The sequence below is a fragment of the Marmota marmota genome, unplaced genomic scaffold (genome assembly GCF_001458135.2).
Source record: "Marmota marmota marmota unplaced genomic scaffold, marMar, whole genome shotgun sequence".
Taxonomy (NCBI): Eukaryota; Metazoa; Chordata; class Mammalia; order Rodentia; family Sciuridae; genus Marmota; species Marmota marmota.
In genome coordinates, this window is record NW_026000240.1 from 13950854 (window position 1) to 13968604 (window position 17751).

Sequence of the window (17751 nt, forward strand, 5' to 3'; positions counted from 1 at the left end):
TTTATTACAACAACTTCTAAATTTATGGTTGAAGTTTCTGTGTCCTATAGCCACAGATGAATTCACCAATTTTGTTAACTTCTCCCTCTATGATCAGCGATTTGTTAATTTCTTTTATAATTCTGTCAATTTCTGGTATATATTTTCTGAAATGTTACTAGATACTTCCAAGTGTGAACTGTTTTGTTAATCATAATTTAATTTAATTATCCTTTGAGACTATCCTTGTTTTCAATTGTGCCACTACCCTAGATATCTGTTTTACCAGATAGTAACACAGCTGTACTGGTGTTTTGAACAGTTCTTTTTTTCTTTTTGCCTCATAGGTTACCTTCATTCCTTTCCATTTTATTTTTTTTTTTAACTTTCAACATTTCTTTTATGTCTTAGATGTTGGTCTCTATCAGAAGTGACAGTGACATATAGTTGAATTTTCAAAATATTCCTATCTGATGACCTTTGTCTCGTAAGGAAAAAAATGTTTCATTTGTGGTGATTATCGTTCTATTTGGACTTGTTTTTAGCCACATCCTATTGTGCTTTTTGTGGATCTTGATTTTTCTGAGCCTTTCTTTCCTCTAATGTTCTATTAAATAGATCAAAGAGGTTTGGGGTTGTTTTTGTTTGTTTTTAATTATCTCTATTCTTTGTATTTGGACATCTATTTCTTTTTGGTTTTGGAGGTTGTCCCAAAAATTACAACAAACAGTCTTGAGCAAAGAAAAACTTAACTTTTTAATAAATCATACCCCTAAACAAACATTGAAAGGATTTCAGAAACCAAACAGAAAAATGAGTGTATTTTGGTTTATTTTCTTATGTCTGTCTTCCAGGTCATTAATACTCTCTTTAGCTTTGACCAATTTGCCTTTTAATCAATTCTGCACACTTTTAAAATTTTCTATTAGTTTATTAAGTTTTAGAAGTTATATTTAATTATTAAGAAAACCTACCTAGTCTTTTACTTTTTTTGGTACCGGGAATTGAACCCAAGGGTGCTTAACCACAGAGCCACCTTCCCAGCCACTTTTTATTTAGACACAGGGTCTCGCTAAATTGCTTAGGGCCTCACTAAATTGCTGAAGGTGGCTTTGAACTTAGGATCCTCCTGCCTCAGCCTCCGGATCTGCTGGGATTACAGGTGTGTGTCAATCAGTGTGACAATATCTTATTCCTTCTCATATTCCTACTTCCTTCTTTTAGTTCTTGGAATAATTTTAAACTTATTTTCTAGTTTTGAGCTGAGATTTTAAATAAATGAAGTTATTAGGAGAGGTGTTTTACTGTTTTGGCTCTGTTGATTTCTCAGGTATGATGGTTCATTCCCCCACATGTTGAAATATCCATGATTGTGCATCATTTTTTACTGTGGCAGATGGTATGCCTCTGCAATCCAAACATTTGAGGCTCAAAGTCATCAACCCTTAGGTGTCTTGTAGGGTTCAGTGGAAGAGAGCCACACTTGATTCCTGTTTTCATATGCTTGGGCAGAGTGGGGTTTTACCCTTGAAGTCTAATCTGTAGACCTCTGAGGGTCCTGGCCCTAGGAAGGTCTCACATCTAACAACCCATCCTCTGCCCCAGCTCTGTTCCCACATAGTCATCTACACTTGCTAAAGGGCTGATGACCCATCCTCCTTGACCCTGCCCCTGCCCTTCTGGTACTGGATAGTTTTCTTACTTTATTGAGCACTTTACCACTGAGCTACATCCTCAGCCCCCACCCCCCTCTCTTTGAAATAGGGTCTTGCTAAATGGTCCAGGCTGACCTTGACCTTGTGATCCTTCTGCTCAGCCTCCTGAGTCTCTGGGATTACAGGCTTGTAGTGTAACACCCATCTGGCTTTGGAACCCATCTAAATGTTTTAAATTTTTATTAATATTATTATAATGTAAACACATTTCTAGATTTTTAAAATTTGTTGCTAGATGTTTTTACAGGAGGCTTTTCAGTTGTCATAGTTCTCCATATTTTGTCAGAAGGAGTTACTAAATTTACTTTTGTCATATGATCCTTTCCTCTAAGCCTCACAGAATAACATAACGTCCATGTAATACTAGGTTATGAAAAGAAACACGCCTAAAGCCATTTTATACCCTCTCCCCCAGCTCCGTTCCATTTTAGGCTTACCCATTTGTACTGTGCCTGCTATCTAAAATGTGTTTGTAAAAGTATAGTTTCAACTCCTAAAGGATTAAAGACAAGATAACTCAGAAGCAACTTGGCTTCTAGAGTCAGAGAAATTCTTTGGGTTGGTTTATCTTGGAATCAGAGAGCCATTTTCATAGCGGAAAAGTGTCCAAAGGACAAGTGAAAAAAAAAAAAGTTTTCTGTAAATGGTTGTGAAATAATAAAAACTCACACCAAATGCCGAAATGATTATTTGCATTCACACCTCCATTCCCGCTGAGTTACGTCTCTCCCCCGCCCCCTCATCCCTAGTGCTAACAATTCAAGTTACAACAGCGAATCCTCAGGGGGACTGTCAAGCCGGGTTTCTCCCTTCTTTCCCCTCTGACCCTCCTCTGACTGCAGTGTAAACTTTGTGGCTTAATGTTGCGCAACTTCCACGTCCCCCTCGCCCTCCCATCCAGCCCCCTCCCCCAAATCCAGGGGAACTCTGGTGCGGTGCGGTGCCACCGGCATTACTCATCCCCATTCAGGCTTCGCCGGGTTTATTAAGCTCTGGCTCAGGCTCTCCTTCTCACTCCCCTCTCTCCCTCACCGGAGCCCCTGCCTGCTCCCCTCCCGCCAGCCAGGGAAGAACTGGTCTCCTCCCGCAATGCATCTCCCTGTGGTTCTGCTTTGCGCCGTCTGCGCTGCAGCGTTGGCCGAGAACTCGGATGATTATGATCTCATGTATGTGAACATGGAGAACGAAATATTCAACGGACTCCATCCCACTGAGGACCGTAAGTTTCTTTCAACTTTCTCTGCTAACCCCAATTACCTATCGCGCTCCTTTTGGTCTAAATAAGGTACATATACTTTGTAGCTAAGGGAACAAGCTAAAGATGATTGTTTGCTTTTGCAAAAGGGAGAGATACTTGAGGAAAGCGGGAGGTTTCGAAAGTTTTTTTCTGCAGCAGAAACCACCACGGAGCTCTGCTGCTGCAAGCCGGGCCACGGGCACAGAGCTGCACGCGAGGCGGAGCCTGCCCTTAGAATCATCCCCAGCCTGGGCCGCCCAGAGGAAGGCTGGGGCTTGGCCATCAGTCAAAGGCCGCTGACACCCTATCCCGCCAGGCGCTGCAGGGGCTCCATTGGCCGGTTGTGACCGGGACCCGCGCGGCTCAGCTTCCCTCGGTTAGGGATTTCCACGTCTTCTAATTTTGTCCTGCTCCGCTCTCTGCTGGAGCTCCGGTTTCCCGCGCTATTTCAGGGGCCCCGCCGGCTCCTCCTCCGGGCCTATTCCCAGCCGGAGACTTGGCAGAATATGATCTCCCAAAGGGTCAGCAGTTCCCCCAGGGCTCCTCCTCCCCCGCCAGCGCTCAGGGTCTGTGGGATTGGTTGGACCGTGGAAGAAGGAGGGTGTGCGAGACCTGCCAGAGTTAGGTGCAGGCGGTCCTGCCCGACCCAGAGGATCAGGGCCGCGAAGAAAGAGAGTCCCCACTAGGTGCAGCCTGTGGGAACAGACCCCGTGACATCCATGAACCTCCCAACAGACTTGGGTTATAATAATATAATGCGTTTTGAAGTTGGTCAAAGAAAGAGAAAAAAAGACTTGGAGCTAAGTAATACTCTTTCTTAGTCAAAATTTCTAAGAAATGGTGAGGTAATAATCATTTGGGATTGTTTCAGAAAATTCGTGTCATGTCAGAAAATATATCAAACTTTTTATAAGAATCTCCAGAAACAAAAACAAACAATGCCATCCTTCCCATCATTTCCAATAAAACAACTTCTACCAGATAAGGCAAGGAGTTATATAGCATGTGTGAGAGCGTGGTTCCTTTAAACTCTTGGAAACCATGCCAGAATGTAGATCTTTGCCAAGTATCAGAGTATTTAGCAGTACAGGGCATATTTTCTTAAATATTAAATAGGGCTTCAGAGGAGACAAAACATAGAGTTGAATATAAAATACAGCCTTCATGTGAGAGGAGACAAATGATAATTTCTCTATGTTAATGCATGAAATTTCTGTGCTTTGCAAACCACATAAAGCCAGTGTACACAAAATGTACCCGAAAAACAGAAGAGCTGCCCTAATTTTCTTCTTCACTTTTGCATATTAGTTACAGCAGAAGAGGGATATACTTATGAATTCTAAATGTCAATTCTTACTACATTCAATAATACTTTTACCCAAAAGCTTTAATTTGTCCTCTGGTCTCCTGCCAGTTCAGATCCTAAGGGATTCCTAATCTTTCTGTTGTCAGCTTTCTAAGAAGCTGGTTTTAATTTTGTTTGGTCTTTGTTAATATAATTAGGAAAACATCTTAGTTAAAAGCCATTTCATGAGAGAGTTTCTGACATTTTAAAGAGGCATAAAGAACCTCAGTCACTGGCCCCTAAAGGAAGCCCACCAAAAAAAAAAAAAAAAAAGCCAACACATAGCTCTACTCTATGAAGGCATATAGCAGCGCAGCCTAGAGAGAAGCAGGGTCTCCCAGACACAGCCAGGAATGCTCTGGAATGCGATCCTGACCGCCTGGGCTTATTTAAACAGGAAGTCAGTTAATTAGATTGCAGTAGGCACTCTCTTGAACACCACTTGACTAAAATTTAACAGACCAGAATATCTCCCATGCCCTGGGATAGGGTAATCTTTTGTTCTATGAACTTTATTTTTTAATTAATGCCTGCATCTAGAAAAAATTCAGACTTAGTAATTTCATTTTAAAAATTAATTTTTAAAACCTTGGCATTAACTTTTTCAGGGAACAGATTGCATTTTCCAGAGTACCAGAATCAGTTTTGTGCATTAATATTGTAGTTACTTTTATATGATTTCCTGAACTTCAGGCTTTCTTTTGACCATCACAAAAAGTTTAAGTCCACATGTGCTTAATCTTTTCAGGACAAAGCCAGCTCACAGCCATTTGTAGGAGCTGAGCACAGTTTACAACCCCTTGCATGGGTGTTTGGTTCCTGCAAGTTCTTCCTATTCACCAGTTAGTGTTGAAATGTTCTGGGAGTCTACTTTCAAAACCATCTTAGAGCACACCTTTAGCTTGTTATAAAGTGAATGTCTGGCTCTAATTTAGTTTTTTAAAAATTCTTTTTCACACAGAGAGCCCACCTGTTAAAGTTTCAATATCATCATTTCCAAAAGACCCTGGAAGGTCTTCCCTGTAGCATCCCCAGCTCCTGGATGCTCCTGTGGCCTTGAGAAGGACAGAGGTGGGAGTTCATGAACTCTCACCCCAAGTTTGAAAGTCCTCTCCTCAGAAGTCTTCCTTAGCAGAAATATGTTCTCAAACCAGGACCCTTGGAAGAATTAATTCCTCTTAAGCTTTTCTACTACCACTCAACTAATATTTATAAGGATGTGAACAAAGTAGGAATTTTTAAGCATGTCCTTGGACTACCGAGTTCTTCTTGAGTGCTGTCTACTTGTGGCTTACAGACTTGGGAAATAGAAGGGCTTTTTATAGATAACAGTGAGGCCTGCGGAGATGATGGGACTCATCAAAAGCTGCATAGTACTCATGAGCAGCAAAATAAATTGAATTCCAGCTTCCTAGCCCAAACCAAGGATTTTATTATTTGGAAGCAGTATGTTTAAGGTGTGGCTTCTCTAACCAGACTGCCTAAGTTAAAATTCCAGTTTTAAAATGTATCAACTATGGAAGCACAGACAAGTTCTTTTTGCCTCATTTTCTCATATGTAAAATGGGAATAAAAAGTCTATTTTTTAGGGTTGGTGTGAGGACGGATTAAAATAACACACCAATGGATTAGCACAGTTATCTGGTGCCCAGAATGAATACTGATTAGTCATCATTATTATACATTGTTGCCTTTCAAAGATTATTTTTCTGAAAACTTTTAAAAGTTCACAACTTCAAACATCTGAGAACATATGGTATATTAAAATGTATTCTCCAATAACATCATTGTGCTACAATTTTGTTGGAAAAGACGTGGAGAACAGCCACATATAATGAAGCAGGTCCACTGGGTTTCACGAGTTTATTATTTTAGGAGGCTAGAGAAGTCAAGAAGAGGGAAGTCAATTGAGCTCTGAACCCCTGGGAATTATAGGCTCATTGTCTGAAGTTGGCTCATGGTGATTCAACAGTAAAAAAAAAAAAAAGTTAAGTGGGAGGGGAGATCGATATTACTGGGTTTGGACTGGGTGGCCTATCCGGGTGTTCACTTCTCTATCCGATGCTTCATTGAGTAAGACAGATGACTTTCTTTTCATTTTCTTTACTCTACAGAGATTAGACGGGAGGCCCCTTAAGTGATAATATAACACTGCATATAGTTGTCAATTATAGTTATTAACGTGCCTGTGTTAAAATAACTAAATGCAGCCTAGTTCTGAGGTTTGTTTTTTTTCCTATTCCTAACTTCTTGCTGCTCTAGGCTGTGAAACGGCGCTTTTATTCCCCATGCGTTCCAAGAAGATCTTTGGAAGCGTGCACCCCGTGAGACCCATGACGCTCGAGTCCCTCAGTGTGTGCATCTGGGTCAAAGCCACAGAGGTACAGAACAAGACCGTGCTGTTCTCCTACGGCACCAAGAGGAGTCCCTACGAGATCCAGCTGTACCTCAGCCCTGGGTCCACAGCGTTTGTGGTGGGCGGAGAGGAGAACACGCTGGTGGCCGACACCGCGGTCTCCCCGGGCAGGTGGACCCACCTGTGCGGCACCTGGACTTCCGCAGATGGACGCGCGTCACTGTGGGTGGACGGCGAGCTGGTGGCAGCTGCGGCGGGGAAGGCCAGGGGCCACGTGGTCCCCGAGGGCGGCGCGCTGCAGCTGGGCCAGGAGAAGAACGGCTGCTGTGCCGGCGGCTTCGACGAGGCCCGGGCCTTCGCGGGCAGAGTGACGGCCTTGAACTTGTGGGACCGCGCACTGCGCCCGGAGGAGGTGGCCGAGGCCGCGGGGCCCGAGTCCTGCAGCCGCCGGGGCAAGGTGGTCGGGTGGGGCGTCACCGAGGTCCAGCCGCATGGCGGGGCGCAGTACGTCTCCTAGGCCTTGCGCAGGCGCTGGAGCCAAGGTCATCCTGGCTGACACGCCTCCAGCCTCCAGGAGGCTCCGAAGTTCGGTGCACAACGAGGACACTTGAGACCCACGACTGCCAGAGTCATTTTGGGCCCGTATTTGCCTTGGCACAATCCAGAGTAAACAGCGGAAGGGAGACACTGGAGAAGGCTTCGGGGTTCTGTTACCAGACTCGGTGCCACGCGGTTTCAGATTAATGCGGCGTCGCTGTCAGATAAACTCCAAATAATTGAAAAGAACTGTGCATGTTGAACAGAGGGACGACTGTTCTGCTTTGCTTTGGTTAATTTATTTTTGGCCAGAGACGAATTTTGCATTGGAAGAATTACAAAACAGGATTTGTTGTCCACTGTTCATTCTTCTTGGTATGTACTTTTGCTACAGAAAATTATGCTAAAAACGTATTTATACCACAAAGTGACTTAATGAATACGAATGTAGTTTATGTGTTATGGTCAAACATCCCTTTTTCAAGAGGATAGTTGTGTAAATTATATTGTAAAATGGTTTGTATTAATTTTATTTTTGTAAAGCTCTGCTGTTAATAAAATGTTTTGTAAAACTAGCTTCTGGCCTCTGATTCTAAGTGTGAGGCAGGCTTTGAAGAACCTCACTTTTCCCTTTTCATCTAAAGTAGGCAATTAGTTTTCAGAGACTGATTATGTAAATAGCAATTATTAATTAATTTGGGTTTCCCCTAAATCCTAAGTAAGAAACAGGATCTTGGCTGAGTCAAGGTCCTCATCTTGCTGGAGGTTAGTTTTCTCCCCTGAGAAGTCAAGGAATTGAGGAAACATGATCTCAAGGTCTCTTCCAATTTGATGATTCCATGAGCATATACAATTTTCCCACTGTTTAAACACAGAACAAACATGCATTATCTGAGTTCCCCAGAGACAGCGTGTACCTGCAAGCTGTGGTCACTGGGGAGAACTAGAAATCTGGGAACTGAGCAATAATTCTAGTGCCCAAGGGAGAGGTTGGCCCAACCTGGTCCCATCCAGGGGCACTGGTATCTTCCTGTGGACCCATGCAGGGGCTAGTGTTAAAAAGCTGCTCCTGAAGTAGGTGAACCACAGGCCTGATGTGTTCTTCTAAAGATGAGGCTGGAACAGATGCAGATCATTTCCTGCATGTAGATTTGCAAATAAGGCCAGAGGTAATTTTATAACTAGCTGAGTGTCCTCTGACAAGTTACCTATCTCTCCTGGACCTTCTCAGGAAAGGGGGTGGGGGTTGGACTCTTTGTGCCTTTAGGCAATGAAACTCCCTCAAATCTAATTATTTTTGAGGATGTTCATGATATCATTACAGTTTCATTTCGCTCTTGAGACTCACAAAACCAGGCTGATGAGTCTCTAAGAAAATTACTTGCAGTTATGAGCTGAGAGGCCAGTCTCAGACCCTGGGAAATCACATCATTGACGTAGGCCCTGCCACTTGAGGCCCTGTCTTGCTATTGTCTGTATGACCTGAGCTCTCAGCGGGGAGAATGAAACCCACCCAGATTCAGGCAGAGTTGGGCTCGGCTGCAACTCCCTTACACATTTCCTCCTGGATTAGACAGACCTGTTTATTAAGAGACCCCAGTTGATGTGGACCAGACAAATGTGCACTCGTAGGCTAACAAAAGTAAAAGCAAGGGCCTTTTAACTTCTTATAGTAACTGTATGTTTGGGGCAAAGAAGAAAATAAAGTAATCCTTGAGTCATGAAAACAGAAACTGCTATAGCACCGAGTCTGGAAATATGCGCCCAGGACTTCTCATTGTTCTCTGATACCCAATTTACCTCTTTTCCTAAGTAATAGAATTCTAGTTTTAGTGGCACATATGGCCACTAAAGTCAAGTCAACATTTTCCAGCATTACCTGTAGCTGGATATGGATATGTCTAAGTTCTGACCATTCTTGAATGCTACATATGATTTTCTTCTTCTTCCTTCTGTCTGATTAGAATGTAGTAATGATGGCTGGAATTTCAGTAACCATTTCAGACCATGAGACTTCATAGAACAATACAGAAGCCTGGGTTTCTCATGATCATGAAGCCAGCTAGCCTGTCCTGGGCCATCTACCCCTGACTTCTTTACATAAGAGAAAAACACACTTTTATCTTCTTAATCCATTTAGTATATTACCCGATCTAATCCTGATCAGTAACTTTTTAAATTAAAAAGACCATGCGTCTTAATCTCTCTGTAATATCCACAGCCTACACTCAAAAGATACATTGTAATTTTCAGGAAGTTGGATACAGGACTTTTATTTTCTTAACTATTAGCACTAAATGAATTTAGAATTCAGAGGTGTCAGCAAAAGGAAGAAGTAAAGAATTTTGTAAACCTGAGAAAAAAATATCTAAAAAGAAATATCAGCTCACTAGCTTAGTTTACACACTGGCACACAATTTCATTCCTGGTTAGTTACTGGAGCCATCGCCCTATCATAGCATAGTGAAATAATTCTTCAGGACCAGACTATTAGGAGGAAATAATGTGTGTGTGACTAATAGGTAATACATCATACATGTAAAGCATCACTTGTGTGGAGTAGGGGGACCAACTGTCCTGGTTTTCTTGGGGCTGTTCCAGCTTTATCAAAGTCCTCATGTCCCATGAATCCCTGAGTCCCTGGGAAACTGGGATACCAGTCACTAGCACATGTGTAGGTGTGTCTAGTGAAACAACTCTTCAACAGAGATAATATGTGAATAAAACAGTTGATGTGTGTTCTTTGTCTATACATTGGCTTTTAAGTATTAATTCTTCTAAGATATGTTCAGGATACTAGACAACTAAGCATATATCATACAATTTTAGAGTTTGCTATTTATAACTTGCACTTAATTGACTTGAATTCACTAAAGAATTAGAATTATAAAAATAATTATAATTGATTTCTATTTCATTTCTTGTAAAATCTTACATTAGTAGCTCATCTTTGAGAAGGTTACTAAGGCCAATGATCCTAGAATTTGTTTTGTAGATGATTCTCAGATCATTCTTTCATCTTCTCTTTCAGTGCTCAAAGAAAGAGCACTCCTAAAGTTAAAAGTCTTAGTGACTTTAATTATGTATGCCCATGTATTTCTGGATTCCATGAACATGGAAATTCATATTACTGACTTTTGCATTCAGTTTGATCAATCTGGAGTGTAGAAAAAAGCATGGTGGCTTTTGGGTCAGAAATCCAACATCCAAACCTGGCACCATTACCTATTAACTTATTAACAAAACTTGCCTACCTTGATAAAGATTTTTCAAGGAGATATTGAACATAAAAGTGCTATCAAAACTATGAAATAACATTTGAAATGAAATGTATATCTTAAAAACGTTTTCCCTTTTTTAAAATTAGTGCTTTGTAGATATACACGAAGGTGAAATTCATTGTGGCATTCATTTATTTATGTTCCATAATTTCCAAGTTGTTCCCAATTAAAATATGAATAAAGAAAGATTAAAATATGAATAAAGAAAGAAACAAATATACAAACTAATAAATGATGTTAGGATTCTTCTACATTATGGTGAGTGGACTCATAGTCCAGACCGTGGACATTGTGAAGCATTCTTAACCACATTGTGGAGAAAGGTGCCTGTTATGATTTGAATATGAAGTGTCCACAAAAGCTCATGTGTGAAAAGACTAAAGAATCTTCAGAGGTGAAAGATTAGATTGTGAGATGAATCAGCTGTTGGATCTACTTGAACAGAACAGGTGGGGGTAACTATAGGCAGGCAGGGTGTGGCTAGAGAAAGTAGGTCACTGGGGCATGACCCTGGGGTTTAGATTTTGTCTCTGGTGAGCAGAGTGTGCTCTCTCTTTCTCTGTATTGTGAGCCGTCCTTGAGCTATGTGTGGACTTTGTCAGCATCGCAGCCTAGTGAATAGGAACATCTGGTGTCTGGGAACTTCCAGTGGACGTTTCCTCCGTGTAAGACTGCCCAGAGACATTGTGAATTCCTATGCCACTCTGCCATGTCCCACACAGCACTGGAGATGGGTGTGACATGCCAATCAACCTGCTGGCTGCAAGACATCACAAGCAAGACTCTGCCCTTGAAACCTTATCTCTGCCTTTTAATGTACCCCCTTAAATAAACTGCCATGTTTTGTCCAGCTCCACCCATGTGGACTAACCCTATCAAGGGCTCCACTTTTGAAAATATCTTTCTGATTACTTGTTTTTGGTTCTTCACTAATTATTCTAGACTTTAATTTCTCAGGTGGCTTACACCTCCTCGTCAGGAAGAACACCCGAGACGCTGGCCATCTCCCCATATCTCTCCTCTCTGAAAGATGAAATAACATTTGAAATGAAATGTATATCTTAAAAATGTTTTTTTCTTTTTAAAAATTAGTGCTTTGTAGATATACATGAAGGTGAAATTCATTGTGGTGTATTCATTTATGCTATGCACATAAATGAATACACTACAGTATATTCTCCTCTCTTTGAAACTGTGAACTAAAACCAAGTTTCCCTCCTTGAAGTTGTTCTTATCAGGTCTTTTGGTCACACAAAAACTTACTAAAATAGAAACTGGTACCAGGAGTAGGGTTGTTGCTGTGACTAACCTGACCAAGTGGTTCAGAAACTGGGGCAGGAATTTTGAAAAGGTTAAATATGCAAGCTGGAAAAGCTATAGAGTGTTGTACATTTTGCTTAACTGGTGATTCAGGTGGGAGCTTATAATACCAGAATGCCAACAGGACTGTGGACAGTAGACTGGGACCACCAAGTTTCAGAGGAGAAGTAGCACACTATTGGAAACTGGACAAGAGGCAATTCATGTCACATTCTGGCAAAGAAGTTCTTCACATTATGCCCATGTCTGGAGACATTCTGTGAAGCTGAATTTAAATACAATGGCCTAATTAATCTGGTTGGAGGAAATTTCTAGACAGCACAGCATTAAGGGTGTGGCATTAATATTGCTCATGGTTTTCAGCCAAGTTTACCATAATAATCAGAAGCAGAAAGCAGAACGATTCTAAAAACTTGCAATTTTTCTAGAAAAGTGTGAGTGCAGCTGGGGCTAAGATAGTTGTGGTTGCTAAAGGGAGTATATCCACTAAAGAGATGCTAAGTACTTTACTCAGAAACAACAGGAAAGATGGCTTAAGAGCATCTCAGGAATTGGCAAGATCACACCTATCTCAGTTAAAGGTTGTAAAAGTAAACATTTCTTTGAGAAGAGACTCTGCTTGCACAGGGAGACCTTTGGAAGTTGTTTCACCACACTTTAGCCACCCAGGCACTCAGAGGCCACTCCAGCCATGGTCCCAGGAGGCTGGACTATTTCTTGAGAGGATAGCAGAGCTTGGGATTAACCGTGTGGTGCTGGTTCTGCAGAAATGCAGGTGGCTAGACTTAGGGGGTCATGGAGGATTCCAGTGAGATTTCAAAAGAAGGCCTGGGAACCCAGGCAGGGGGCATCAGGGTTTGAATCTTTGCAGGCAGCCCCTGAAAGGGTGAGGCATGAAGATATGAGAAGGAAGCCAAAGCTGCAGTGAAGACCCTCAAGTTTAAGACATGCCAGAAATGTCTGCCCAGAAAAGCTACAGGAATTAAACAGAGACAAGTGGATTCCTGCAGTTTCCCATTAGATGCTCTTCCACATTAGATGCTCTCTTTAAGCCTCTACCATTGTACATGGGACATAATAAATGGGGAGTCAATTTTCTGTCTCCATTTTTCTAAAGCAACTCACCAATCAGTGGTTTGGATTTAGTTTCATACAGAAAGGAGAGCGGCCATGGGGGCTATAACCAGCAAGGTCATGGGGCAGAGCTGCACAAGCCCTTTGAAGAAAATATCATAATGCCATGTGCCCCAGATGCTGGACATGGAGCTACAGGACTCATTTGCCTAGTTGGATTTTGGTCTTACTTGGTTCCTATCACTTCTTTCTATGCCCCTCTGTTCCCCTTTGTGCCGTTTACTCTGTGCCATTATATATTGGACATGCAATTTTGTTTTGATCTTCATGGTGATTCAGAGCTAAGAGTTTACCTTGAGTCTCAGACGAGATTTTGGACTTGGATTTTTGACAATGCTGTAACTGTTAAGATTATGGGGACTTTTGGAAATGGACTGGATGTATTTTGCATTGTGAGATGGATATGAGCTTGGTGGGAGCCGGGGAGGAATGTTATTGTTCGAATATGTGATGTTGCCCAAAAGCTCGTGTGTGGGACAATGCAAGAATGTTCAAAGGTGAATTGTTAGATTAGGAGATCTGTAACCTAATCAGTGTATGAATCCGCTTGAATGGATTAACTGAGTGGTAACTGTAGGCAGGCATGGTGCAGCTGGAGGAGGTAGGCCACTAGGAACTTGCCTTTAGGGTTTAGATTTTGTCCCTGGTGAGCTGACCTCTCTCTGCTTCCTGGATCTGATATTCTGAGATGCTTTCCTCCACCATACCCTTCTGCCATGTTCTTCCTCACCTCAGGCCCATAGCTATGGACTCAGCCAACCACAGACTGAAACTCTGAAACCATGAGCTGAAGCAAATTTAACCTTCTCTAAGTTGTCCTTGTCAGGTCTTTTGGTCAGAGCAACACAAAAACTGACTAAAACATTGCCCAAGTTCAGCACATGGATGCCCTGTCTGTGAGGCGTCCCCTGCCATACTGTGCAGAGTGGTCTCAGAGTCCAGCATGTGGGTTCCTGTCTGTGAGGCCTCCTGTACTCGACAGCTGCATCTGCTGGTGAAGTCATCAAGGTGCAAACTCTGGCTTACATCAGATCCAGGCCTTGGCTAACAACTCCAAAGAAATCCTTTTCTCTTACAAGATGTGTCTTTATTCCTTTATTCATCTTTCGATTGGCTTTCCCAGTATTATATTTAAAATTTCCCCATGTGTATTAACATTCATTTAAAATATTCCTAGTAAGTTGAATAACTTGTTGCCTAGAATATTTGATCAATAAACTCTTTCCTAGCAACCTGAAATATGGTGAAACTGAAGATCTTTTAATAATAATTGTATCATGAATGTTCAATAGCTTAGCATCTCCCTGGAGAAGATGAAACTCCATGAATGGACATGGCTCTGCCTCTAACATTTTAACATGGGATGGTACATAGCAAATACATGACTAGAGAGAGAACAGCAGCAACAATGCTGACGACAATAAGAAGGAGAGGAACTATGGGCTGAGTGCTGTACAGAGCATAGATGCTCATCCACCCTACCTGGGGCATATTATTACTTCCATAATAAATGGGGAGTCAATTTCCTATCTTCATTTTTCTGAAGCGACTCACCAATCAGTGGTTTGAATTTTGTCTCACACAGGGAAAGAAATGAGGTGAATTTATCATAATTAACTAGACAGTCTTCTGCGGGCTGTTGCCAGTAAAGTCAGAAAGGAATTTGGACTCTTGCTGAGACAATATTATATTTTCTTTCCAACCTTCTGCTTAGGTTTCAAATCATTTGAGGTCATCTTTTGCCTTGTGCCAGAGGACCACGTAAAATGCATGTTGATGGAAAGGCATGGTTCCTGGTTGGGGCTACTGACCCAGAAATGCAGAGGAAGGGACAGCACTGCTTCTGAGTTTGATGACAGACTGTGCTTTGCATCATAGAGCTCCAAATCAAAATTTGTAGAACGCTCCCTATGAGCTCTCCAAACCCCATAGATTTTGGAGACGATCTCAAAACCACAATAGTACTGTCAGCCTCCTGGGTGAGCCATGTGGCAACTAGAGCAGCCTACACATTGGTCATGCTTTTATTTCCCAGTGCTGGTCAGAAGGATATCTGTCTTCATATGGCAGAAAGTGAATGTGGAGAATTACTCAGGAACACTAAACAACAGTCTCTCTAAAAGGGTTCTGATGTTATGAAATACCAAGTTACCTCCAATATGGCTTAAGCAGAAAATAAGTTCATTGCCCAAAGTGATATTCTTGGCTTTGATAAAATCAAAGGTATGATTTTAGTTTGGGGTCTTGGTACCCTTTGCTAGAAAAATGAAGTTGCTAGTTTGCTTTTATTATGAACATACTTTGAATTTAACTAACAGAGATAAAATTTTCCTTCTTATATTTAGGTCTTTATTATACTTGAAATTAATTCATATGTACTGTTCTGCAGATGGCTGTCTTAGAACCATTTATTGAATAGTCCACTCTTCTCCACTGCAAAGTCTTCCCTGCCATATGTCCAATTTTCATGTGTGCAGGGGATTGTCTTTGGCCTGCCCATTGTCACATGGGCTTTTATCTACTCTAGGACTAGTACTGTACCCTCTTAGTTACTATGACTTCACAAGTAGGGAAATTACCACCTCCTCCTCCCCCACTGCTCCTGTCTTCTCCTTCTACAAAATAGTTTTGGCTATCTGTTCCACTTACTCTTTTGTGCATTTTAAAACAAGCTTGTTATCTTTAATAAAAATCTCTGTAGGTATTTTATTAAAATGTCACTGCATTTATTGAAAGTTGACATCTTTGCTACCTCAAGTTCTCCCATCCATGAGCATCAATAGTATATTGATCAACTTGCTTATCTTTTCATTGCTTTCAAAAAGGTTTTATAATTTTTACTCAAGAGTCACATGCATTTTCCCTCTAGATATCATGTATTTTTCTACTTTAAATAATAATTTTAACTAATTTATTTCCAATGTATATTACTGACACATAGACAAACAAATGGTTTCTACAAGTTGAATCACTAAACTTTCTGTCATTGTGTCTAAAATTGACTAGAGAATATTTATATATTATACTACAAACAATCATATTTTTAGATAATGTTTTTTTGCCATTTCCTTTCTGATTCTTCCAATGTTCATTTATTTTTCTCATCTAGGGTTTATAGTGCCACAGTAAATACATCTACTTCAATGTAGTAAAATCCTTGTTTCATCCCTGGCTTCAAGGTAATGCTTCTGCTGTTTCACCATTAAATATATAAATATCCTCTAAATCACATTAAGGGAGTTCTCCAAAATTCCTAGTTTGCAATTGTTTTCCATGAATGGGTCCAGAACTTTTCAAGACACTCCTACTGACCACTGATTACCCTGTTAGTCTTACTGTAGGGAAGTACATTTTGCAGGTTAAGCCATCCTTGCCTTCCTGGGGTAGATCCAACTTGGTCACTATGCATTTTATAAAATGGGATAATGCAGTTTCTCCTCATAAACTACCAGGGGAGAGTTATGTGAGTAAAAGATCAGTGGCTGGGATATAGCACACACTCAACAAATGCTAATCATCACCTGTTCCAAGTACTGCTAGAGTCATGCTGCTAAAAGCTTATGATTTATGCATCTATGTTTAGATAAAGATGGACTTGCATTTCCTTTTCTTACACCATTCTTGTCTGATAGTATCATGGACATACAAGCATTATTTAGCTAGAGAAAGTACTTCGTTTTATCTGGAAAAGTTTACATAAAATTATAATTTTTTTATTTCTTGCATATTTATTAAACTTTGCCCACAAAACTAAATGGGACGGGATTTTTTTAAATTAAGAAAATATTTGTTGTGCATTGACTCTACAATGCTGGTGCAATTGTCTATTTTATTTGTAACATTCATGTGTGACCCAATATAACTCAAGTGTGACTCAATATAATTCTGTTTATGTCTGTAACCCTCCTTTTGTAGTTTATGAAAAGGCCTTTTATAGTTTCCTCTCACTGAGAATTCAGAGGATACAAAGCAAACAAATGGAGTCTGCACAATTTGAATAAAATAAATTTGTATTTACATTTAATGTAAAAGTAAACATTACCTATATAACCATTAATAATGAAAACTGAAAAAAAATTGACTTGGAACTATTGAAATAATTACCTTCAGGGGTAAAATTTATAAACATACACAAAGCCATTGGTTTGAAATCAGGGACAGACATATTATAATAAATTGTAAAAAACATTGTTAATGAAATGATACCAACTGAAGCTAAGGGGCAGACACCACTGCCACACCACCAGGCTCTCCTGCTCTATCTGACCCATGCTTTAACTAAGGCTCCAAAATGGAGACCAGAGTGCCAGTGTGCATACAGATGACAAGAACCTTGGAAGAACTGTTAGATATATTGAGATGAAAGATATAATCTCCAATAAGATCTTGACATGGCAAAGCAATAAGCTGAAATCTCATGAGAAAAAAAAGCATAAAGAATTAAGGATAAGTAAGTCCTTGCATGAGGATTAAAAAACCAGCTAAACACCAGAATGCAGTGGAGACTGATGAATATGCTCAAACAACTGTACGTATACACACATTATATATATTGTGCATATACACATAAATGTATGCATATATGATGTATATATAAAGATGTACATGTTTGTTAAATCAAGTTGTATACACATGCATACATACACATATAATATCCCAAAACAATAACTATATGTATATGTGGAGACTTAATGGACAATAACTTCACCGGGAGTCAAAAGTGAGCTTGTGTGGTGGACAGAAAGTGAATCTGACTCATGGCCTCTGGGAAGGGGGGGGGTCCATTTGAGTCCTCAAAATGCACCCGACGGAGCCTGGAGCATCAGGGGCAGCATGGATTGCCCATG

At 40.8% G+C, this 17751-nt stretch overlaps 2 protein-coding genes across 14 annotated transcripts in view; one reads left to right on the plus strand and one right to left on the minus strand.

Moving 5' to 3' along the window:
- The window catches only part of Veph1 (ventricular zone expressed PH domain containing 1), a 256719-nt gene that overhangs the window by 192224 nt on the left and 46744 nt on the right, over positions 1-17751 (minus strand). The window contains exon 1 of one of the 13 annotated variants that reach the window (XM_048794151.1): positions 6814-6929. The exons of 11 other annotated variants lie outside the window; for them this stretch is intronic. Coding sequence is in view for 1 of the 2 variants with exons in the window: in XM_048794153.1 (XP_048650110.1) it covers positions 7505-7557 (53 nt within the window). In the remaining variant the exon portion in view is untranslated. Of the gene's footprint in view, positions 1-6813; positions 6930-7421; positions 7558-17751 lie in introns of those variants that run through there. One more of the 13 variants, XM_048794153.1, reaches the window with a different exon arrangement.
- Ptx3 (pentraxin 3) lies at positions 2453-7744 on the plus strand. The gene is made up of 2 exons (XM_048794473.1): positions 2453-2969; positions 6526-7744. The coding sequence occupies exons 1-2, from the start codon at positions 2784-2786 to the stop codon at positions 7147-7149; spliced, it is 810 nt and encodes a 269-aa protein (XP_048650430.1). The 5' UTR covers positions 2453-2783; the 3' UTR covers positions 7150-7744.